This window comes from Ambystoma mexicanum, chromosome 1p, assembly GCF_040938575.1.
Source record: "Ambystoma mexicanum isolate Mex_15411 chromosome 1p, UKY_AmexF1_1, whole genome shotgun sequence".
Classification (NCBI taxonomy): Eukaryota; Metazoa; Chordata; class Amphibia; order Caudata; family Ambystomatidae; genus Ambystoma; species Ambystoma mexicanum.
In genome coordinates this window covers 162,643,906-162,670,480 of record NC_090921.1, presented here as the reverse complement: position 1 = coordinate 162,670,480, position 26,575 = coordinate 162,643,906, and the positions used below count along the sequence as shown (strand labels likewise).

Sequence of the window (26,575 nt, the reverse complement as noted above, 5' to 3'; positions counted from 1 at the left end):
CCTAACGTTGAATGACCTCGATATCATGGCCATCACAGAAGCTTGGCTTAACCAGGCGTCGGGCCCTTCATTAGCACTTGCCTTGCCACACAACTACTCTATTCTACGAAAGGGGGAGGAGTCCCATTTATCTACAAAACAGTGTAAGAGCTAAGAATGGCCAACAAACAGTTCACATCTTCTGAATGACTCTGTTAAATTATCCACATCTCCACTTGTACCATCGCCATGCATCTAATTTATAGACCCCCGGGTAATACTACTACCTTTTGAAGATAAAATCTCATCTATTGTCCAATAATACAAAATCTAACTCTCAAGTCATAATTTTAGGAGACTTTAACTTGGGTCTGGATGACCCTTCAGATTCCAAAGCCACTGCCCTTAAGGACACTATTTCTGAGTTGGGGTTCACACACCGGATTACTAGTCCTACGCCTAACAAAGGCTGCACGCTTGACTGGCTAGTGGATCTCCATTGCAATATTAAGGTACTGAACGCCTTGTGTGCATGGACCGACCATCATTTAATCACATTCAGTCTAGACAAGATTGCAACTTGCACTAGCATCACTAAACTTCCAGCAACAATGACGAGAAGTAAACGAAAACTCACATTAGAAAATCTACTTCCACTCCTACGTCCTATAACTCGCTTGACCACCACCTACTCGGACCCATCAGATTTAGTTAATCTCTACAATGACACTCTGCTCAAAGCCATAAACACTATAGCACCGCTCAAATTTCAGAAATCTAAGCCGCAGGCCCATATCAACAAATGGTACACACCTCACCTGAAAAATCTGAGGAAAAAGAAAAGATTAGCAGAAACCACTTGGAAAAAATCCCCATCCAAACAAAATAAAGATATCTTCCTGGCACCCTCTTTCAACTATAAAATTGCTAAGCAAAAAACTTCAACGACCACATAGCAAAAGCCAACTCCAGTACCAAAGTTTTATTCAACATCCTTACGGAATTGGAATCACCATCCCCAATTCTGGGCTCATGTATCAAAGATACCACTTGGTGTACCGGTATACAAAATGCATTACAAGATAAAATCACTCTGCTACTGAACAAAATTTCTATCAAGACAACGCTCATAGATCATACCTTACTGCAGGACTTGCCTCCTGTCCTCACCCCCAATCTAACACCGTTTAACTTCAAACCTCTAACAACTAAAGTAGTAGAGCTGATTATACGCAAACTTAAACCATCAAATTGTAAGGGCGATGTATGCCCAGCCACTCTTATCAAGGAAGCAGCCACCAAACTCGCCCCTTTTATTACCTCATTCATTAATGCCTCATTTGACAAGAGTACGGGCCCCACCAATTACCCACCAATTTGAAAGATGCCTGGGTACTCCCGTTACTAAAAAAAAAACCTATGCTGGATCCAAACCACCCATCCAACTACAGACCCATCACGACTGTCCCTTTCTTACTGAAAATATTGGACCATGCAGCATACCTCCAAATTCAGCAATATTTGGAAACTAATAACCTATTGGAACTAAGACATTCAGGCTTCAGACACGGGACGGAAACACCACTTATTAACTTTAAGACTCAAATTCAGTCACTAAAAGATGATAAAGGGAAATCTGCCTAACTGCTTCTACTTGAACTATCCGCGGCATTTGCTTTATTTAGTGAACCATGAAATCCTATGCAAACACTTATCTGCCGCACACTTCTCAGCCCAAGCTAACTCTTGGATTAAATCCTTCCTTAGCAACAGATCCATGAGGGTCTTTGCACCATCGGCATCAGCCGATCCTAAACCAGTTACCTGCAGAGCTCCCCAAGGACCTTGCGTGTCCCCAACGCTCTACCACGTATTCACCAAACCTCTCTTCGATATTCTAGACTATCTCGGTGTCGCATACACTAACTATGCGGACGACACCCAGATAATCATCCCTATTTCTGGTGATTACGATGTAGACAGCAAAACATTAAATGACATCTACAGTACTATACAAATTTGGATGGCTAAACACGGTTTATGTTTAAACGTGATAAAACTGAACTACTCCTACTTGGCTTTTCCACTAAACTAAACCAACATTTAAATCTTTCAACATTGAAGGCAACATTATTAAAGTTGATAACAATGCGAAAACATTAGATATCTATATCGACTCCATTTTATCGCTCACAAGACAAACTAATGCCTTAGCGTAAGCTACATCGTACACGTGTAAGCTCATCACAGCCTGTCGTCCCTACCTCTCACCAATCAACTGCATAACAGTAGCTAGAGCATTTGTACCATCATAGTTGGACTACTGCAATGCCCTCTACTTAGGAACCTTGTAATACAATAGTAACAAAATGCAAACTATGCAAAATAATGCAGTTGGAACTGCTAACATCCCCAGGAAACGCCACATCACCGCAACTAGACAACTTAGTATACAACTGAGTATTAAACAAAGAATAGATCTCAAATCACTCACTAACACACAAGTGCCTCCATAACCAGGTCTCAATTTATCTGAGATACCTTCACATGACCCGCGTCGTTACGACCCACGAACAGCTCAATCTCATTGCATTGCAATACCACAGTTTAACCAACAACGACCGGGCGGGGTTAGCTTCCTTGTCTTGGCAGCTAAAAAATTGAATTCACTCCCCAGTACCATAAGAGCAGAACCATCTTTCATGGTATTCCGTAACAAAGTCAAAGCCTGGCTTCGGGATCAGGACCACCTTGTATAGGTTGGAAATCTTAGATACGCTAGTCACATACCTGGATCGATGCATGCTCTTTACCCCTGTGTGTACACTTGATTTCTCACCTTATTGATTGTATATATTGCTGTATCATGCAGACAAATTGTAAAGAAATAATGCAACTATGATAACTATGTATGGTATGAATAGCGCTCAGTAGCCCCAGGGCTTGATGCGCTCTACAAATAAACAAAATACAAATACAAAATCAGAATTTGAATCTGGAAGACACCATAAGCACGAAGATAGTGGAAACCCCGGCAATAGGGACAGAGTATAGGGATCTGGGGGGAAACCAGGAGGGAACGGAGGACCCACGACCCCACCAAGACACCATGTCTGGGTAGCAGCAATAACAGAACTTAACTGCATTCCGTATAGAGGCATAAGAACTACTACGCTCTTAATGCATTTCCAAGAATCCCATCAGTCTACCATGAAAAGCCCTAGAGCAAAAACTGTTAAAGCCCTTAACGAAAGACTATTAACCTATCATCGGGGGGGCACTTTAGTGTGGAAAGAACACTGACAAAGCGAAGGGGACACTATGCCACAGGGTGGATGAAAAGCAGAAACGCCAAAAGTGGAAAAGGGGAGAAGGGAGGGATTGATTGAGATGGGTGGGGAGGAATTGACTACACCTGGGAAGGGGCGGAGTGGAGGAACTTTAAGAGCTGCATGCGTTACTTCAGGGCCTGGCTCTGTTTCTGCATGTATGAGCAATGACAACGAGGAGGGAGACGTGTGGACGGAAGATGCTACCAGCTGTAATTGGGAATATTAAATCAGGGAGGAATCGGCCTGGGAGGACTACCTATGCAAGAGAGAAAACCACGGAGAACCGGAGCCTCCACCCGAAGCGGGCAGGGGTTCTGTTTTTGCATGGGAGAAGTGCCGAAGGCAAAAGCTTCCTTTTCCCTTTAAGGGACTTCTATAAGCGTGACACTGTTCTGGCAAGGCGAGAAGTGCACGATTCTTAGGCAGTGAACACGGCTTCACAGCGGTAACATGGTACCCATTTTGAATGTTGATGTGGAGGTCTGATCGACTGGAACATACAAAGCAGTGATTTGGTTTAAGTTGGTTTCAGTTCACGTTGGCCGGGCTGGGCGGCTTGCAGAGACCTTGGCATAGCGTTGGCATAAGCCACAAACTAAATGATTCCCAAGGAAAAGTATCCTTCAGTACTTGCTTTGTGAACTACCAAGAATATTAAACTGCAAAATAAAGGTTCATGATTTGTTAACGTGGTTGTGACTCCCGCCTGCTGATTGACAGTGCCACACTTAGAAAGAAAAATGAAAATTAGCTTGCGTTGCATCTAGATGGAAAAGCGAATATTAGTCGTTGCCACATCTAGATTGCATTGGTAATATTACCAATGCCACATTTAGAATGACCCGGCGGCGCAGGGCCTTGTGAATGCTAGCTTGCTTCGAATCTAGACAGGATTTTGAAGGTGGGCCAGTGCCACATTTGGATATAATTGTGAATATTGGCGTGCGTCATATATAGACAGGATTGTGAATATTAGCAGTGCCGGATCTAGATAGAAATGCCGAGATATTCATGCATCACATCTAGAAATAACGTGGAAATTTAGCACATCACTTAAACCCACTAACCATTTCAACCCTCTGCATACACCTCTCAAACTCTAACCAAACACAACCACAACCCTAAAGCACAACAAAATGCACAAACTTCACTACACCGCAACAACAAAACAAACCACACAGTGCTTCACACAACAACACACGACTGCTACCGACCGGAAAGCACCCCCAAGCTCAGCGAATGGTGTTAACTGTACTGAAGCTGCCAACAGCACATCACTGCTCTCTTGCACTTATCCCGCTCCTTCCAATTAACTCACCCTCCACCCCCTTTCCTTTTCAGATCCACCAGAGCGCCAGGGGACCACTCCGGTGGTGATAGTGCGCGGTACAAATATCCTTTAACATTAACAACATATAGGGGAATAAAAAGTGTAGTCCCATTTGTGGGTGCATGATGCGCCAGGGGTCGCAGAGGCCCATTGACTGTATAATGGAGTGCAGCCGTCGGGCGGCTCTAGGTTGGGGTCTGGGTATAGGATTGGTTTGGTCGAGTGAATGATTTAGTATTAAGTTCATGTCTCGTCCCACACCCCCCCCTCCCACCACCACCACTGGTACACTCACCTATGTAGATAGTAGCCCCTCCAGACCGTCAAAGAATTTAGGGGAGTCAATGTTCGGGCAGTATGTGTTAGAGAGGATCACTTCAGTGCCTTCTAGTATGCAGTGGATCACCACATATCTCCCTTCAGGGTCTATATGAGCTTTTCTCTCTATGAATCTTAGGTTCTTGTGTACCAATGTCATGACCCTCCCCCCCCCTAGATTGGGATGAGAAGGAGGTGAAATGTCAGTTTCTTTTCCCCCAGGCAGGGGCCATGCTGTGACACAACCCCTCCCTGGCATGTGTTTCTTGTAAGAACAGCAGGTTTGCTTTGTGACACTGTACATAAGACAGTATCTTGAGCGTCTTGACAAAATTACTAAGACCCCGGACATTCCAACTCAGCAGTTTTAGTTGCTGCACCATACTTGATGCGTTTTAATCACATTTTCTTGATGTGGTGTTTGTGTTATGTATTGTGAAGTCGTCCCCCCAGCGTACTCTATGGCCAATTGTTTTATGGTTTTCACCCATATGCACACCGGGCGCCCAAACATTTGCTGGGTCGTGTCTTAATAACACTGCCCTGGCTCCCCACCCCCACTGCCATCCCCAACATATCAGTGCCTCTAACCCCCCTCCCCCATCTCCCACCCTCAATCTCACCCCTGGTCCAACTGCAACCAGGGACGCACTTAACTCTTAGACCACTCATAGTGACTGCAAGGGGGTACGCTGCTGCCGCACGGCATCTAGTATTGGACCTGGGGTGTGTTACCCAATTATGTATCATGGATAGGCGGTGATTGCCTAACAGCGCTACTATCGGCTCGTATGCAGCCAAGGACCCTTGAGCTGAGGTCGGAACGTACAGGCCATGCGCCCTTAGTCTGGTTTGTTTCCTTCAATCAGATAGACAGCCGGATTGTCCATAGGTATCTGCGTTTCTATAAGTTTCTCTGCTTCGTTCAGGACAAGTAGTGTTTGCTCCGGAAGTGGAGATTTAAGCGTGCCGGGAACAATATAGGGAGCCTTTCCCTCTTTTCTCATGCCAGCCAGAGAAGGTGATCTCTATCCCAATAACTCAAAATCTTCACCATTATGGGCCTGGGGGGGAAAGTCTTCTGGTTTGGGCAGACGGGCCAGTACTCGGTGGGCACGTTCCACCGCAAAGAACGGGGAAGAGGTCTGTGCTCCCCAGGAGGTCTTTGTCAATGGTCAGTTCCATTTTCCCTATAAGTGCGTTCTCTGGGACCCCGACTATCCAGATGGTGTTCCTTCGTGATCGGGACTCGAGGTAGTCGCATTTATTTTTTTTACCATCTTCAGATCTCTGGTGAGGGTGGTGACTGTGTCCTGAAGGGCATGCAAGCTGTCCTCGTTGGCCCTTATTCTGGTCTCGGCCTCCGTAATCCGGGCACCCTCTTGGGCCAGTTGGGATCTCATTGATGCCACATTTGCTGTGATGTCATCGAGTTTTTCATGAACGGCTGCAAAGCCCTTTGCCATAGCCTCCATCATGCTGGTTAAGTCAGAGGTGGAGAGTGGGGGAGGATGTAGTGAGGGAGGTTCCCCTTGGGTCCGTTCTAGGTGTGGATCTCGTATATTTAGCCATTGCTCCGGATTTCTTCCCAACACCGGTGCGTTTGGTCATGACTAGTGTTTGAGACTTTTACCCCCGGGCCCCGGCTGGCGCGTTGATATTGGGGAGGAGAGCACTTATTAAGTGTAGGCTCCTGCAGTTCCACCACTGGCACCCTATGGTGGATGGGAGCAGGTGTTGCATGGCCATAGGGCCGGTGTTGTGGGAGCTAAGGATTATCTCCACATGTTCCGTTGTGCTCTAGCAGGGTGTTGCCAATTGCCCCTCCTCTTGGACCATTCGATATAGAGGAGTCGTTGCAAGAACGCCTATATTCTGCTCCTGACACCAGCCCAATGGGGTGCAATGCGCAGCATTGCAGAGTTTCTACCCTGAGGTGCAGAGTTTCTACCCTGAGGGGATCACTTCCCACACGAGCCAGGGGTCTAGGGAGCTGAGGGAGAGGAGGTGGGATCAGCGTCGGGGGGGCTTGTATTGTTGGGATCCCAGTAACCACCAGGTCTGTCCCGTGTGTTGGGGCACATATTCAGACTACTTCAATGCTGCAACAGGGTTGGAGCAGAGAGGGTGCCCAGTATGTCCAAGCTCACTGCTCTAGTGGGTATCCTCAGTATAAGGCTCGCTTTGGGAAGGGAGGGTTCAAATGAGACCCTATGGCCACCACTAGGACCCGGCGGCGCAGGGCCTCGTGAGAGCAGAGTGTACTGCTCAGCCCAGGAATCGATGCAAAACTAGGACTTCACCCCCAGCACCATAGGTGCAATGTAGGCACATGTGGTGTAGGCACAGTCTCTCCAGGGGCGAGCATGAGGCTTGTATGGATTAGATTACATTTGTCCCAGCATAAGGTGTTCCCTGTCCACCAGTGGCATGCGCAGGCAGCAAAGCGCCTCAATGTGGAGGTGGGCGGTGTGGCCCAGCTGTGTGTAGATAGGTGGCGAGACCGGGCCTCAGCATGTATGGGACTCCCACCTGTTGGTATGGGCCTGTGTATATGCTGCAGATAGGTCTAGAGGCCATGCTGCTTGTCCAGAGAGGGGGAGGTGCTTCCTATCTTGCTCCGCTGGGCCATTGCACCTTCACAATCCCCGCCGGGAAGATGGGCTGTGAAGAGTCTGAGGCCCCCACACCAGGATGTTCGATTCTCCCTCCAGGTGGTGGCAGGGAACAGCGCCTGAGTGCCTGTCCCTCAATCTGCAGATTGATGCGCACTGCCGCGCCGGTTCCACGGCGGTGCAGTTTAGCCCGAGAGGGGGGGCTGACCCTTGTCAGGATAACTGTCGGGTCCCACGGTGCAGGTTGTCGCTGGACCCGGACCACCGTTGCCACGATGCATTCCTCGTCCCTCCCCAGGGAATCTTGAGACGAAGTCCAGCCGGGGGGAAAGATGTGGCACCCTCTACCCCCGATCCTGGAGTTTAGATCACATGGGGAATGCGGTTTAGGTCGATAATATGGCTATGGTTATCTGCCCCTCAGCTGTATAGTCTGCCTCAGTATTGCAGCCACTTCCAAGGCGGCACCATCTCTGCTGTGTGTCGAAGCAGGCAGCATATCACTGTGGATGGTGGAGGGCCCGTCTCTGCCATTTGATGGCTGTAGCTTGCGTTGTCGGGCTGGTAGGATTTTGAGCTCCGGGCTATGTGTGCCTCTCTGTCCCAGCTCTTGGTCCGTGAGGTCCCAACCAGCATGTCACCAGAGTTCGTCGCCTTCTCCTGCAATTATGTGCGCCGTTAAGCGGAGCTCGCAGGCTAAGCAGCCGTTGCTTCTAGCTGCTAAACAGCACCCCTGCTTGTGACAGAGTTGGTTGGTAACTGTCAAAGTTCTTACTAACCTTTTGAATGTGTTTTGCCGTTCTGCAAAGTATATATAAGGTTCTTTTTCTTGCCGGTGAATTGGATCCCCCTCTTCCCAAAAGTAATGCTGTAGGCTTCACCCATTTCTTTCAGAAAATGAGTGCATACGTTTACCAACTGGGTCTTGCTCCCCCATGACCTGCTGTATAGCCTGTCTAGAATAAGTCTGCCTTGGGTTTTACCTACCTTGAATAGATGTGCCATTCTGAATAAGTGTACTGTGGGGTTTACTTACTTTGGTAAAGAGCTATTGCTTACCTTAATCTGTGTTCCACTGATCTGAAAAGCAACTGTAAAAGTTTATTGCAACCTTCGGTCTTGCTCACCTGGTATAACAAAGTTATCCTGAATGTAGTTATAGGTTTACACTGTTCCTATGAATTTGTGTTCGACTATTCCGAAAAGTATCCTGGTAGAAGGGTTGGTTTACTAAGTGGGTTGGTTTACTAAGTATTTACTAAATACTTCAAGTATAGTGTTGTGTTTTTATAATTGTGATTACATATAAGGTGTGATAGTACTTACTTATTATCTGGGCCAACCCTGTATTTAAATAAATCCTTTATTTTTACAATACATGGTGTCAGTGTTTCTTTGGACCATTTGTATTACCATTTCTATGTACTGATTCGACAACCCTCTGTTTAAAAGAATTCTCAGAAATGTTCTAATTCCTCTCTACCTTAGAGACCCCCAGCACCGTTGCTGGATTTTGAGGACTTGCATTTTTAACCTGGAGAGAGGGTGACCCTTTTTCCCCCACTCTCTTGTATTTTTGTTATGATTTGAACACTGTGTTTCGACAAACTCCATAGGCATCATCTTTTACATTGTGTCAAATAGCACCGTCAGTGCAGTGGCACAGGGAACTCTTCCAGATTTCCCCATGATTAAATACCTCCTCTTGGATAAACTACTGTTTCCAACAGCAGTAAAGTGAAATTGACTTTACTTGCATTTGTAACTTTCTAGACCCAGTCCACACTCTTACAATAGGGTGCTGCAGGGGTTACTTAGTATCCCCTTTTGTCTAGCTTCTCATGGAACATTTTTATGTTGCCCTTTCCTCAATGAATGGCTGGAGGCAGTGGTTTACTTTTAACTATCGTGGTGTGCTTTTATCGCGGGCTGCGTTCACAGTAAAGCACCCAAGGGTGGCATTTTTGTCAAAATGGCCCCGGTCCTCTTTTTTTCACCATTTCTTTGTGGAAAGGTCGGTCTTGATATTTACTCTACGCGCCAAACCAGGTTTGGTCCCATTGTTCGTTTTGTCTTTGGTGGGATTCATGAGTGAAGCCAGTGTCTGGCTCCAGGTTGTATGGCGGCGGCAGGAAGTGAGGGAGGTGCCCGAGACTAAGTCTCCTAGGAGACAGGAATGCACTCTTAGGTGATTGGCTGGCTGTCCCGCAAGGACAGCCACCCTGCTGGGTGACCGACAGCTAGGCTGGAATGAATGGGAGAAACCTGCATAAAAGGCGAGGCTTTTTGGCTTGGAAGACAGAGTCGACCACTGGACAAAGGAATCCGAAGAAGAACTTGGAAGAGATGCCTGCTGCAACTCCTGGACCGTTGGTTTGCGCGTTGAAGCCCTGCTGCTGTGCTGTAGCTCCAAATTCGTTTCCACTAAAGAGGCACTGCAAAGACGACTTCTCCCCTTGAGTTGGTGGGACCAATCCACTCCAAAGTAAGCCACCTGGACATCCTCTCGAAGCTGGTTGTATTTCCACTGCAGTTGGTGCTGGAACCGAAGAGCCAGGGAGGGGAACACCAAATGGTGTATGTTGCTTTTAAATTGGCCAAGAGCTCCAGGAAGATCTTCCGGACTGGCCGAGCCTCAGCCACCTCAACAGAGTGCTGGACCCCAGATGCAAGGAAAGCCTGTCTCGACAGCCAAGAGTCAGCAGTGGTGCTATTTGCTGAGATGCGAGGAGCTGAAACCACGAAGTGACACTGAATATAAGTTGGTCCTTTTCTGTCGCTGACCGTCCCGTTGCAGTGCAGGAGTCCTCCAGATGTCCTTCCTCTTGTCCCCACGATTGAGGCCCAGGAACACAGGATCTGCAGAGCTACACAGGAACAGAACCGTTTTTTTTCTTCTAACCAAAGGTAGTGTAACGTCTAAGTGAACTTACCTCTTGTTGTGTAACCTCACTTATTCTCAATTAAGACTTGTCTTGGTTACTTCTGTAGAGTTGCTAAGAGCTTTGTTAGCTCACAAGCCTAATCCGCTTGTGGCCCTGCTTTGATTTCTTATTTTCTACAAAGACTTCTAAAACATTGTGCAAGTCTTTTACCTATCTGCAAGAACTACCTCCACTCACCTAGACTTTTGCCCAGTTGACATTGGCCTGGCTACCTGAATGACTCTCTCTCTTTCTTCCAGGAAGGGGTTAACATACTTTGCATTGGGGGTTACCAAAAGTACTTACCTGCTTCAGAATATTTTTGAGATCTTTTGTTTTGGTCTAATAACCTTTTTATTTGACATACTCAAGTATTTCCCTAAATGCAACAGTGATATATTAATGTCCACAGTGTCCTAGCTAATTAAGTCACCTGAGGGTGTAGGAAGTGTCTCTGTGCCATCCCAATGGGTACTTGCTGCTTTAGAGAAACTGTGTATTTTGGAGTGCATTTGTGTGTTACTATTATATTGCCCCTTCTGAAGAAGGCTTACTCTAACTCGCTGTTAAATTAATAATTGTTTAATCAGAAACCTTGTGTGTAAGTGTTTGTTTGAATACTTGTCACTGTGAATCTCTGTGGAACTCCCCTAAAGCTCACATGGACCCTCTTGAGATAAGTTTGGCTGTGCAACACGCTACCAACCTGTTTAGTACAGACTTATACCAAAGGTTGGGTTCCTATTGCCAGGAGGTCAGGATTGTTGTAGTGCACCCAAAGGGTACTGCATACAATCTTGCCTAACATTAACTGTCACTGCATGACTGACTGGGTCTATTACCCTTGAATTACTGAAAGTAATCAAAAAGTAACTTGTGGATTCACTTCCCCTGAATAGGTATGTTCTATTCTAAATGTGAATGAGTAGGTCTGACTTGCCTAGAAATACTGTTAGTTATTCTGAACAAGGTCTATGCTTCGTTCTGGGTACCTTCAGCATTGTGATGTGTTTGTATACCGTGTTTATGATTCTATGACACATTACTTACCCACCAAGATTTAACTTGGCCTATTTGTAATAATAATAAACCTTTTGTATTTTATAATACTCCTGGGTGTATTTCTTTTTAACCATTTGTATGCTACAGGTTCTTGGGACCTTCCTACAGCCCTCCCTCCTAAAATAAGCCTGGCTGCTCCGTCTAGGCTACCAAATACTTGTGTGTGCCACAGCCTTGTACTAAGAGTGGAGCTTTGTACTGTCTCAGCTGTATGGTTATTGTGTAGCCCTTTGTTGGACTTCAGAAAACTTTCCTAACATTGCATGCACAACTTGCATCTCCAACATCATTGCCTGCATTTGATTATATGGATAGCAGTCAGAACAATTATTTATCATCTACATAAGGGAAATTGCATTATGTAAGTAAATTAATAGTATAATGTACTCATCTGTTACCAGACAACCTTTCGCTAGGCTAAGATCACATTCCACTCGTCTTTGGAAACGTTAACATCACAACATGTAGTTCTATATATTCAGGTTTACAAATCACTAGAAATTCAGTCAAAGGTGTTTTATTTAGTGGGATGATTGGGACCATAAGATCTGCTTGCAATGACTTCCTCTTTACAACCCCTCTTCATGTTATGGGGGATCCTGGACTCCTATTGAGAAAGAGAAACATTATTTACCTGTAGCATTTTTTGTAACTTGGTTTCCGCACTAGACCCAGATATCACCCATCCCTTCCCCCTGTGAATGTTCTGAGATTGTGGCACACCAGCAATATACAGTGGAAAAATATGTTAATGTGTGGAGCATTGTAGGCTTCTGGTCAATGTCCTAGAGAGTCGACTGGTCCACGGTAATGCTTGCACGTTAAACATTGAGGAGAAAAGTGATATAAATTCTCACCCCATCCCTAAATGGTAGCATTATTCACAGGACATGAATCTGTAACCCATATCAAGCTGCAAAACTATGGCTATAAGTACGTTCTCTCTGCCTTCTCTTTGTGGAGTTGCAGGCCCATCTAATGAGTTCCCTGATTCTCTAGGACGGTAAGACTCTCAGTCCATGGGGTAAAGGGCTTCTCCGCTCATAGGTAACTAAAGTATATGTTCCCTTGTTCCAGTATAGGAGCTTCCCCTTTTTCATTTGATAGCTGGAGATAATATACAAACCAAGGTTGTATCTACATACCCTTCCCAGGTCAACCTAATCGTAGCTTAGCGGAAAGAAGTGGACCCCATTTCCAAATAATAATGTATTGAAGTAACAAGTGCCTATATCATAGAAACAACAGGCATGTAAGGCTGATGGTGACAGATTATGCTTGTAGAGTTATTATTTATGGATAGCACTTATTGTGCTCTGGTGTATCTATGATGCCCTCTGGCACTGTTAGAAAAGTTACTTAGTCCCAGACTGGCAGGAATATTTCAAAGAAAACTATTCTGAAGATCATGCATTTCTGTGAGCATGTTCTGCTATCTGTGAAGAACGGGAGGACATGTTATCCCATTTGCCTGCCCTTTGCTCGCTTACAAAGCCCATGTTCTTTTCATTACAGTTCTCAACGAAGAACAGGCTCAGTTCCTGAAAGAACTTGTGGGCCCCGTATCCCGCTTTTTTAAGGTAAGCGTGCATGGGTCTCAGTGAGTTGTACCAGGGGTAGGGATGTGGGGACTGGGAATAGCTTTGCAACCACAAAGCCTTTGGGAGGACATTCTAAACTCTGCCCAGACCAATCGAGAGACTCAGTCAAGATAATTGATTGGTGTTTTTGTCGCATACTGTAATATTGCCTTTAGCATCACACTCCCCTGTAACTAACCACTTGGCAGCACTGTACTGCTGACCGAAAGGGGTGCCTTTAAAGCAAGGGATCGTATGTATTGCTTGGGTTGAATACTGTGGTTTTCAGTTCATGTATTGTGTGCACAAAGTCCACTCTAGTCCTGAGCTTTCGTTTGCTAACAAGTGCCATTCTTCTATCCACCACTCACTACCAGGAGGTGAACGATCCAACCAAGAATGACGAGCTGGAGAAGGTTGAAGATGGCACGATGCAGGGGCTGAAGGACATGGGTGCTTTTGGACTCCAGGTGCCCTCTGATCTGGGAGGGCTGGGTCTGACCAACACCCAGGTGAGCAGTGAAGTTGTAAAGCAGGGGCTCTTGTCTGACATTGGGGTTGTGTGTGAGCGAAGTTGGTATAGTGCCTAGTCCTTGCACAGTGACTAGACCTTGTACACCTAAATTCAGACCTTCAATTTTGTATAGTGCAATGACTGGAGGGCCGCCAGGGAGCTTTGCACATGCAAATCCTGTAAAAGAGGCCATTCGAACAACCAGACTGCTCCCACTAGGCATACTTTATATAGATATTGTATCCCAGTATGTGACCAGCATGTCTGCTGCATGTGCTGTGCAATTGGACACTTGTGTATTATTAACCTTTCTCTTTTTCCCAGGCATACTTCATACACTGTCACCCACTCTAGTGTGCCCAGCCTCTTTCCCAAGTATTCTCCATTGAGTTATTGTCTCGACCCAGTGTGTGCACTCAGTCTGTCTCTCCCAGGCGTCTTCAGTATAGAATCAATAACCCTTATGTCCATGTTGGGTAAGATTTTCATAATTATGATACTTTTTCCTGACCTGTGTCAACCCCAGAACAATTTGCTTTGACCAGGTTACTATGTTACCTTGTCCCTAGGTGAAGGGTAATCTTTTTCCCCTCACTTCGTCTTTTACTGTTTTTATCAGTGACCTTTTTATGTCTCGCTATAGTGTATGATTGAAGTTACAGTTGCCTACAACTTTTAGGTTTAGGCTGGGCTACTTCTATGGGCTCCTGTTAATTTTTCTGTGATGTACTTAGGTGAACTACTCTTCCCAAGCAGTAAAGAGGGATTTTCATCCCCTTTACATTTTGTGTAAGTGAGACAGCCGCCTCCACTTTCTGTGGAGTGCTGGGGGGATACAATGTGTATCCCCTTCCTTACTTACCTGATAACATTGGGTTACAATTGCAAGTTTGCATGAATGACTGGTGGCAATGATTTTACCTTTTGACATTTAGTCTTTATTACTCACAGGCTGTTTATTCAGCCTCGGTAATGCACAGAAGGGCCACCATTTTCTAAATTTTTCTTTTCTGCACCATTTCTTGCTTGCTTGTTTCTGAGGTCTTCCCCTGCCATTCCAGGTGGAACGACCTCAGTGGGAGTTTCCTCTTTGGCAGGAATCTTTTGTATTCCCTGCCGAAGGCTTCAAAGTGTCTGAGAAGGCAGGAAGCGAGGGAGGAGTCAAACTCTGCAGCCCTTTGTCTTTCACCTTGCCTGTAAGGAGCCGTACTGATTGGACAGCCAGACCACCCCTTTCTGTAAAATGCAGGGATGGATTACAGAAGTTTTGCTGTAGTTCCTGTTAAATACTCCGAACCTGGAAGCTGCTGACAAGTCGACCACTGAGCTGGCCGTAGCGATTTCCAGCGACCGGAGAGCCTGCTGTGTAACCGGAGCCTGCTGTAACCCTTCCTTCCAATCGGCCTCTGGTTCCCCAAAAGGACGACCCAGAGCCTAGACTCAAGGGACCTGCATTTTGAGCCATCCCACGTCATGCTGCTACCTTGCAGGCTGCAATACCCTGGGATCTCGAGCCATTGTGTGGTGCATGGTCTTCCGAATCTTGACGAAACTTTAGTGGATTGAGCTGAGCCTTTGGTGGCCTCCTCCTGGCTCTCCAGAGACACGATTTAAGTCCTTTAAGTATCCTCACCAGAGTGCTGGACCAGATTAGCAAGTACGAATACGACCAGTGATATCCAATCTTCCCCTGGCTCCTGAAAAGGGTGCCAAAACCACAGCCGCTGATCCCTGCTGCAAAATCCCTTCCAGTGTCATGTCTTCAGTCTTTATAACAAGGAACTCATTGACCAGGTTTTTTGCTGCAGATCCTGAAGTCTCCCCCACTGCAAACTGTTGCTCTCTGCTGAGGTACTGTGTTGGCTGGGGTATTTACTTACCTTAAGCCTGTGTGATTTCTGTATAGCTTTGGGGTGTTTCTTGTGATTGGTAGTCCTCTCATCCTGTTCACCCGGGCCCACTGCTGGAATTTACGTAGGGTGTGTAACCCCTGGCCTAATTGAGGCCATATTGGGGGTTAATAATAAAATATAGGGAGACCAAATAAAACGGAGACAACAAGGAGTCAAAGTTTTTTTTAAATTTAATGTCTATGCTTACTAATAGATTTACCTGACTGTACCATGTACCCCACCACGGGGGACACATGGAACCTGGAGGCTGAAGGACAATGGCAGGTCTCCCCTCCCAACCAACAGAGACATGGATTGAACTCACCTGGGAGAAGAAAAGAACTGTTAAAAATGACAGTTGAAAAAAGATACTCTGGGAAAGAAATGCAGTGAAAGGAGAATGTAAAAAGACAGAGTAAAAGAAAGCTGTGTTCCCTGGTGGATCGCAGCCCCTGGAGCCCTCTGATGGGGTCGAGCCACGCTGTGTCTGCCAGCTGCAGCCCGGCGTGAAGCATGAAGATAATCCCTGTGTTGCATGCGTGATGTAGCCCGGGTGAAGACAAACGCCCGGGGCCGCTTGAGCGGGGCGGACCCAAAGCGAGAGCATGGCCTGAGAGGCATTGACCCGCCCGGTTGCCAACCCGGGCGGGCCAGAAGATGGGAAAAGTCCTGGATGATCATAATGCTCGGACTACGTATTAACGGGACGTGGCGTGAGGGTGATAAGCTGCTGGGGGCAGCCCGGAGGTATAAGAAGTCCTGTGCCGCATGTGCTGTGCGACCCAGGTGAAGATTATGGCCATTTCAGCAAGTCAGCCTGCCCCATGGCCAAGCGGGGCGGGCGATGAAGAGGAAGAAAACCTAGACCGCGCAGGCGGGGAGGGGGCGGGTCTGCTGTCACCACCGGGAAGCCTTCGCAGCATCTGCTCTCCCCGGGGCCAGGCGGGGAGTGAAGAAAGCAGAACATACCTGGAGCCCTGGTCGCGATGTGCATTGCAGCTGGGGCTCGCGTGAGGTGTGCCGCCTGGGTGGGGTCGGAGGATAAATCCCTGCCTGGGAATTTTCTATAAACCCACCATACTTGCACCGTCACGGAGGAAACCGAAACATCAACCCCTGGTCTGTCATCAAGGAGCATGGGCTTTTAAGCCCTAATGAATATTTGGGGCGGCCAGAGCCCCAACCAAATAAAAACCACCAACGAGGAAATAAAGTAGAATAAGGGCTCCCAAAGCCCTAGGAGGAAGTCCCCGTGGCAGAGCAGGGGTTTGTGTTCATGTGTGTAGAAGCATAGTGACTGCACCAACAGAAGGTACTGTAATTTACTGACTTTGTTTTAGGACTCACCAGGTTAAAGTCACCGACCCAATTGATTTCGTAGCCCTGGAACCTGTGGATGTGTCTGGCGCATTGGTGGAAAAAATCGAGGGAGTCCGTGTTGGGTGCGGATGTTTATGTATGAGTTAAGTGCTGAGTAACTCCCCAACTAGCATGACGTACCGTCCCTCCTGCTCTTTTAATCTGCTCATGTAATCTATAGTGCAGGGTACTGTAAATGGAGATGGCCACCCCTCTGGAGTGCGATGTATAGTATCTATGGATGCCCCATCCCGGTAGCCTAGGAAGAGGGGTGCCTCGATTTAAGGTATGTTTCTTGTAGACACAATATGTTTACTGCATGGTTTCTGCTGTAGTTTACGATCAACGTAGAGTTCTTCTGATTGGCCCCCTTACATTCCAGGACAGAATAGACAGAGTTGCCCCTTGTTTTCCTCCTATTGTGGGTATGGCCATATTACTTTTGGTGACTTGTAGATTAGTGTTGTAATTTGCATCGTGTGTGCATGTGTTGCGATATCCATTCTGGCAGAGTATGGTAGTCCTTTCTGAGGTGTGTGAGCCCTCAAAAACCTTCCAGTAACCTGAATTACCATTAATATCAGGCTAACCAGCCGTTGCTGCGCTGACACACCCCACCCTCTTCCCCAAACCCACCCAGGCCAGAAACTATAACCTACTGCTCCCAGTTACTCCTCCTGTCCCTAACTTCCAACAATAACATAACGTAACAGCCCACATTGGCTGCAGGTAGCGGTGCGCTAATGGCGGCTAGATCACTCCAAGTGGTGCGGCAGTTCAGTATAGCCCCTGGGCCCTGCACATGCTCCAGAGCCGTTTCATACCTTAATCAGAGTCTTGCAGCATAATGTCTCCACCCATTAGTCGTTCAAGGGCGGTGTGAGGATCGTCCCGGGGAGCCCCCGGGGTCGGGAAGATTTGTTGCGAAGCGTTCTGATTCCAGTGAGGTGAAAAAAAAGTAGTTCCATTATGTTGAACGCAATGTTTTGCCAGGTACAGCATAGAGTATTTGATACCCTTTTTACGCAGGATGTTCTTGACATTTTGGAACGTTTTACGCTGATCTTGTACTGCTGGGCTGAAGTCCGGGAACAGTCAGATAATGGAAGATCCCAAGCGTAGTTCCCCCTTTCTCCCTGGCAGACCGAAGGATGGTGTCTCGGTCCCTGTAGCAGAGGATCCTGGCTATAATCTGGCGTTCAGAGGCGGCCAGCAATCGGTGTGCCCGCTCCACCATGAACATCTGGGTGAGTGGGCGATTCCCTAGGATTTCCAATGGCAGTGTCTCTGTGAACTGCTCCATACTTTCGAACAGGGTTGACTCAGGTACGCCTAGGATTTGGATGTTCCATCTGAGCGCCCTTCCAGGTCCTCATTTTTGGTGAGTACTTACTTTACAGTTTGTTGCAGGTCAGCCCTCTCCTAGTCTGTGTTCGGCCTCTGTCATGCGCCCGCACAGCTTGCCGATTTTGGATATCTGAGGTGTCCACCTTGCATGTTAGTGCGTCTATCTTTGCCCCCAAGTTATCTGTGCTGCTCTTTAGGGCCAATAAAATCTGGTTCAAGGCTGCAACGTCGATCTGGGATTACGTCGGGCTTTGACCAGGAGACCGAGGAAGTTCGGGCAGTTCTGCTTGCGCAAATTGGTCTATCCTGGCCTGTTTCTTGGGGTTGACCATGATAGGATCATCTACAGATTGTTTCAGCGCAGGTGTCGCTGTGTGTGATGCACGTTTCAGTGTAGTGATGGTGCTCCGCTAATGGTTGCGAGGAGCAGGTTGATCTCCTCCAACCGATCCCAGTGCGTCTGGTGTTTGGAACTTTTTTTATCCTGCTTGTAATCTCCGGTCTGGCTTGCTGTTTCCCCAGTTGGATTTTCTATGGGTCTTGTGCCTTATGTGTTCATAAGGAAGCCAGCTGATGACTGCCTGGTGAGGAGGGATTACTCTGCCTGGTGTTTGGGCCGTGGGGAGGGAGGGTGTTCGTCTCACAGTACGGGCGAGCTTGCTGTCCTGCTAGTACCGTATTGTCAGGGTCCGGCTTGACTGAATTCCACAGGAGCTGATGCTGGCCCCACAGACCCTCACCAGGAGTTCACCTCTCAACCCTTAAATATAAGCTGAGCTGAAAACCCCAAGAAAGGGAAAGGGGAATTTGGAGAAAATAACAACGGAGACACTGCTGCCCTTCAACCGTCTGGTAGGCTCTGGTATCTGTGGTAAACAAATACACCTGGTTACTTATATAATAAGAACTTCTTTTCTAAACTTATGCTAAATAAACTCTAAACTCTTTACCTCTTAAACCTCAGTAAAAGACTTGGAGGTTAGTAATCTTTGTGGAATATCTTGTAAATATATCTTGTGGTGTGCAAATAGTTCAAGCCAATCTAGTCTCTTTAGAATCCTAAAGTGATGGCCTTTGCAACATCTTTTCAGAATTAGATATTCTTCTTACTTCAAAGTTCTTTTGACCTTATGTAGTTTTCAATGCTTACATAAATTGCAGTCTTTCTCTGAAAACATTGAGTTCTATTTGCATAGATTACTTTAAATTATATTCTTTAACTTCCTGGAATACTGCTTTCTTTCTGCGTGTGAATTGTTTTCCTTATTTACACAAAGAACGTATAGTTTCTTCCTTAACAAGCGTGTGCGATAAACACGCGAACTCAGAAGACGTGAAGAATTGTCTTCGCGTGTAAAATACACACGCGATAATTTTACAAAACCCACGCGCGTAAAAAAATATGTAAACGCGATAAAAATAACACGCGCTGATAAAAATGGACTCGCGCTCTATCGCAACCCAACACGCGCTTTCTCTTGAGACGTATTTCGCGTAAAAAAAAAATGTACACGCTCTTAAATTAACTTGCGCAATTCTTTTGGGCACGCGCTCTAACGGAAAACCACACGCGCTTTCTCAGGAAACGTCTTTCACGTAAAAAAATGTACACGCGCTTTAAAAAGAACACGCAAACGACAACTTGCGAGCTCGCGCACACATTAAACAGTCTTGAAGAACATTACACGCAGTTAATCAACTTTTAAATCCTACGCACAATCTTCAAGCTTGTTTTCCTTATAATAACTTTAACTGTAAATGTCTCTTTTCTCAAATGAACTTGAAACTTGTTTACTCTTTAAGTTTTCTTATAAAAGAAAATAAAAGTTCACTGTGACAATCTCAAAATCTTTAAAAGAACGATCCCACCTGATGACCTCTTGTTCAAATTAGATCAGCAAACGATATTCTTACTTCTTTGGTAGATTTTCTGAGCTCTGGAAAGGCCTTACTTAAGGAGCTTAACTAATATACAACCAGCCACTGAATTTCTCTGGCTGAAAGGCAGTTTAGAATCTTGCTCATCTCCCAAGAATCAAACCCATTGTCCTCTCCACCAATCAGGCAACCAAACATATCATTGTTTCTTTAACCAATCAGATTAAGTTTCTTTCGCTCCATCTTGACTTGGGCAAGCACAATGTTAATTCTATGAACAAACTCTTCCTGTTACTAACCCAGCCAGTTCTGAAAGCACAACTAACCCAGCCAGCTCTAAAGGCACAATGTTAATCTTGTTACTCTTCCTGTTATTAAACTAGCCAGTCCTGACAGTACCCCCCTCTTCAAAGCCCTGTCCCAGGGCCTGGTTTAGCAGGGAACCTCTTGTGAAACTGTTTTATCAATTGAGGGGCATGTACATCTACTTGATCCTCCCAAGATCTTTCCTCAGGACCGTATCCCTTCCAGTCAATAAGATATTGTAAGGTACCTCTAACAATCCTGGAATCTAAGATTTTCTTAACTTCAAACTCTTCGTCATTTTCCTCTGTGTAAACTGCTGGTGGTGGTTTTCCTAATCTAGTTCCTGACACACAAGGTTTAACTAAGCTGACATGAAATGTAGGGTGACTTTTGATACTTGCGGGTAATTTCAGTTTGATTGCTACGGGATTTATTATTCTTTCCATTTCAAATGGACCAATAAATCTCGGACTAAATTTAGTTCTTCCCTTTTAAACGTAGGTTTTTTGTGGACAGCCAAACTTTTTGACCCACCTGATAATGTGGTGCTTTACGACGTTTCTTATCAGCAAATGTCTTAAATCTTAGCTTACTTTTTTCTAAGGTTTCTTTAGCTTTCACTATACCATATCTAATACAAGTCAATCGCTGCTCAACCTCTGGATTGGAATACTCAGATGGCAACACTTCTTTCAAAAATCGTGGGTGGAAACCATAGTTGCTAAAAAATGGAGAATACTTAGTAGAATCCTTGACAGAATTGTTATAACTAAACTCTGCTAGCCAAAGAAGATCTACCCAACTTCCTCTTTCTTGCCAAAAAGCTCTAATATATTTTTCCAATTCTTGATTTACTCGCTCTGTTTGGCCGTTGGTCTGTGGGTGATAACCTGAAGAAAGCTTTACCTCAATTCCCAACTCAGTTAATTTCTAAGTTTTGGCGAGCTTTCTGTACAGAGACCCTCGATCTGATACAATTTGTGTTGGTAGACCATGTAATCGTACTACTTCTTGCAAAAAACTTTTTGCCAGATTCCTTGCAGAAGCCTCTCCTTTCATGGGAATGAAATGCCCAGCTTTCGTTAGTAAATCCAAAACTACTAATACTGTAGTGTAACCTTGATCTTTGGGAAAATCTACAATATAATCCATAGAGATTGTAAACAAAGGACTAGGGGGTACTGGTAATGGATTTAATAACCCGATGGTTTTCCTCCTCCTGACTTTACTCGAGCACAGACTTCACATGTTTTCACAGTCTTCAATATCTTTTTTCATTTCTTTCCACCAAAACCTTCTCTCAACCAGTTCAATAGTCTTACGAATTCCATGGTGACCTACCAACTTGGATTCATGACATTCTTGCATAATTTCCTTTTGCAGTTCCTTGCTTGGAAGGTAAATTTTAGAGTGGACACATGGAAATCCTTCAATTAAATGTCTTCCAGAATCCTCCGCTAACCAAGATTGAATTTAATCTTCTGGTAATTCCTTTACAATCTTTTTAAGAAGTTGATTCTCTTCCTTTGTAGCACTTAGAATAAATTTTTCTTCTGCAATCACTGGTTCTGGTAATAATTGATTTTCAACTTCTCCCGAAGATCCTTGTCGTGATAAAGCATCCGCTTTACCGTTTAACCGCCCAGGCTTAAATGTTATCACAAAATCGTATTCTGAAAAGAAAAGTGACCACCTAAGTTGTCGAGGTGATAGTGTTCGAGCAGATTTCAAAAACAGAAGATTTCGATGATCGGTTAAAACGGTTACTGTGAATCTTGCTCCCAACAGATAATGTCTCCATTCCTGAAATGCTTTCTTGATTGCCAGGAGTTCTCTGTCTGTAATTGTGTAGTTCACTTCTGCTGGAAGCAATTTCTTAGATAGATAGGCCACAGGATGCAACTGTCCAGTTTCAGGATGCCTTTGAGAAAGCACTGCTCCAATTGCAACATTAGAAGCATCTGCCTCCACAAAAAATGGTTGTGAAGGATCTGGGTGTAATAAGATCGGTCCAGATGTAAAACAGTTCTTCAATGTTTTGAAAGCTTGATCCGCTTCATCTTTCCACTCAAATTTCATTCCTTTCTTCAATAATTTGGTGATAGGAGCAACAGTTTGAGAGAAATTTTTAATGAATCTCCTGTAAAAGTTTGCAAAGCCCAGGAAGCTTTGGATATCTTTAACACAAGTTGGAGTTGGCCACTGTTCAACTGCCTTAATTTTCTTCATATCCATTTCCAAACCTTTGGGAGAAATCATAAAACCTAAAAATTCCACTTCTCTGGTATGAAATTGGCTCTTTTCTAACTTAGCAAATAGTTTATTCTCCCTTAGTCGTTGTAACACTTTCTTTACATGTTCTTCATGTTGCATTAGATCCTTAGAATAAATGAGAATGTCATCTATGTATACTACTACAAAGATGTCAATAAAATCTCTTAATACCTCATTTATAAAAAATTGAAAGGCTGCGGGAGCGTTACACAATCCGAATGGCATTACTTGATATTCGAAAAGACCAAATTTTGTTCTAAATGCCGTTTTCCATTCATCACCTTGACGTACTCGCACCAAATGATATGCACCACGAAGATCTAGTTTGCTAAATACTGAGGCGCCTTGAATCTGGTCTAACATTACTGATATTAAAGGCAGCGGATATCTGTTTTTAATTGTTATCTTGTTTAATGCTCTATAATCTATGCATGTTCGTAAAGTGCCTTCCTTTTTGGGAACAAAAAATAGTGGAGAAGCTGCTGGCGATTGAGAGTGCCTGATGAACCCCTTATTCAAATTTTCTTGGATGTAATCCTTCAAATGTTGATTCTCTTTCTGTTAAGGCATAGATGCGACTGCAAGGAATGTGGGCCCCTGGTTCTAAATCAATTTTACAGTCATACTCTCTATGAGGAGGTAATTCATTAGCTTCCTTTTCACTAAACACATCATTGAAATCATGGTAACACTTTGGTAATTCTCCCATTACAGCCCCTAGAGAATGTACTATAGTTCCCAAATTCACCAAACCTTCCACTACTTCTGAACAATTATCACTAGAAACATTTTCCTGAATTGCTTCTTTACAACAATTTGTAACACAAAAAGCAGAATCCAATTTCACCACTCTTCTTCCCCAATCAATCTGAGGGTTATGATACGTCAACCAAGGCATTCCCAAAATTATTTTCAACTGTGGAGTGTCAATTAATTCAAACACAATTTCCTCCCAGTGTCCTCCAATTTCCATTTCCAATGGGATTGTTTCATGTGTAATTAAACCTGTCAGTTGAGACCCATCCACCGCTCTCACATACTCTGGTATATCTTTTACAACGTAAGGCACATTCATATCTTTAACCACATTCCAATCCATGAAGTTACCAGTGGCTCCTGAATCTATTACTACTGGACCACTTCCCTTTAATTCCTCTTTAATATACAAGGATACATTCAATGTAATATGTGGTACTGCTGCTTGGATGGTATTAGCCACTTGCTGATTTCTGGAGCTGTTAGTAGATGCAGAAGGTTTTGGACACCAAGGGCAATTTCCAACAAAATGTCCTGATTTCCCACAATATAAACATAAATTATTCTGTCTTCGCCTATCCTTCTCCTCCTTAGTTAAAGGACCTCTCACTTTATTTACTCTCTGCGTTCCCAGTTCTCAATTCTTTATTTACAAATTCTAATCTTCCTCTATCAACTCTAGGGAAAACTCTGGGTTGCTCAACTCCTCCTCTTCTACGCTCAGCCTTGCGTTCCCCTAATCTATAGTCAATTTGTATGACCAGATTAATTAAATCCTCACATGAAGTGGGTCTATTAACAATTGTAGATAAGGCATCTTTCAATTCCTCCTTCAAACCTCTATAAAATAAAGAGGATTGCTTCTCTTCTGGCCAATTGCTCTCTAATACTAAAGATCTGAACTGTGTGATGTAAGACACTAAATCTTTGGTTCCCTGTTTTAACTCTAATAGTTCTCCATCTACTTCTTGAGATAATTGGCGTCTGTCAAACATCTTTTTAAATTCTAACTTGAAAGCTAACAAGTTCTTTAGTATAGGATTCTCTTGACCAACCAATAATACTGACCAAGTTGCCGCCTCACCAGTGAGGTAAGACAGCATAAAAGCTATTTTAGAAGCATCTGTGTTAAAAGCTTCAGGTCGACAAAGGAAATGAAGTTCACACTGTGTAAGGAAAATATGGCATTTCTTGGCCTCTCCCCCAAAACGCTCTGGAGGTGCTAAGGGGACTGGACCTACAGGTATATTCAAACTTCCCCTGCGTCTTTCTTGAGAACTCGTTCCTTCACCCAAATCCTCTCTAATTAACACTGGTAATTCTCTACTAGTATCCTCTGAATCTCTTGACTCCAAAGAAATTTCTTCACCCTTACGGGTAACCTTGGAGTTTAACTCTTCAAACTTGACTTGTAATTCCTGATTTTCTTTTCGCACAGCCCTCATTTCCTCCCTTAACTCTGAAAACATGTCCCTTATGGAACTAGCTAGTGCCTCTGTGGGATCCATATCAGCTCAGGTGGAAAATATTATCGTGGGCCTTTCATCCTGTCAGGGTCCGGCTTGACTGAATTCCACAGGAGCTGATGCTGGCCCCACAGACCCTCACCAGGAGTTCACCTCTCAACCCTTAAATATAAGCTGAGCTGAAAACCCCAAGAAAGGGAAAGGGGAATTTGGAGAAAATAACAACGGAGACACTGCTGCCCTTCAACCGTCTGGTAGGCTCTGGTATCTGTGGTAAACAAATACACCTGGTTACTTATATAATAAGAACTTCTTTTCTAAACTTATGCTAAATAAACTCTAAACTCTTTACCTCTTAAACCTCAGTAAAAGACTTGGAGGTTAGTAATCTTTGTGGAATATCTTGTAAATATATCTTGTGGTGTGCAAATAGTTCAAGCCAATCTAGTCTCTTTAGAATCCTAAAGTGATGGCCTTTGCAACATCTTTTCAGAATTAGATATTCTTACTTCAAAGTTCTTTTGACCTTATGTAGTTTTCAATGCTTACATAAATTGCAGTCTTTCTCTGAAAACATTGAGTCCTATTTGCATAGATTACTTTAAATTATATTCTTTAACTTCCTGGAATACTGCTTTCTTTCTGCGTGTGAATTGTTTTCCTTATTTACACATTTACACAAAGAACGTATAGTTTCTTCCTTAACAAGCGTGTGCGATAAACACGTGAACTCAGAAGACGTGAAGAATTGTCTTCGCGTGTAAAATACACACGCGATAATTTTACAAAACCCACGCGCGTAAAAAAAATATGTAAACGCGATAAAAATAACACGCGCTGATAAAAATGGACTCGCGCTCTATCGCAACCCAACATGCGCTTTTTCTTGAGACGTATTTCGCGTAAAAAAAAATGTACACGCGCTAAAGTTAACTTGCGCAATTCTTTTGGGCACGCGCTCTATCGCAAAACCACACGCGCTTTCTCAGGAAACGTCTTTCACGTAAAAAAAATGTACACAAGCTAAAATTCACACGCGCAATTCTTTTTGGCACGCGCTCTATCGCAAACCACACGCGCTTTCTCAGGAAACGTCTTTCACGTAAAAAAAATGTACACAAGCTTTAAAAAGAACACGCAAACGACAACTTGCGAGCTCGCGCACACATTAAACAGTCTTGAAGAACATTACACGCAGTTAATCAACTTTTAAATCCTACGCACAATCTTCAAGCTTGTTTTCCTTATAATAACTTTAACTGTAAATGTCTCTTTTCTCAAATGAACTTGAAACTTGTTTACTCTTTAAGTTTTCTTATAAAAGAAAATGAAAGTTCACTGTGACAATCTCAAAATCTTTAAAAGAACGATCCTACCTGATGACTTCTTTTTCAAATTGGATCAGCAAACGATATTCTTACTTCTTTGGTAGATTTTCTGAGCTCTGGAAAGGCCTTACTTAAGGAGCTTAACTAATATACAACCAGCCACTGAATTTCTCTGGATGAAAGGCAGTTTAGAAACTTGCTCATCTCCCAAGAATCAAACCCATTGTCCTCTCCACCAATCAGGCAACCAAACATCATATTGTTTCTTTAACCAATCAGATTAAGTTTCTTTCGCTCCATCTTGACTTGGGCAAG

The 26,575-nt window shown here is 44.5% G+C and overlaps 1 protein-coding gene across 2 annotated transcripts in view; it reads left to right on the top strand.

The window, feature by feature from the left end:
- The window catches only part of ACADVL (acyl-CoA dehydrogenase very long chain), a 425,803-nt gene that overhangs the window by 135,207 nt on the left and 264,021 nt on the right, over positions 1-26,575 (top strand). For both annotated transcript variants that reach the window (XM_069645887.1, XM_069645896.1), the window contains 2 exons: positions 13,076-13,140; positions 13,518-13,652. In XM_069645887.1, coding sequence (XP_069501988.1) covers positions 13,076-13,140; positions 13,518-13,652 — 200 coding nt within the window. The remainder of the gene's footprint in view (positions 1-13,075; positions 13,141-13,517; positions 13,653-26,575) is intronic.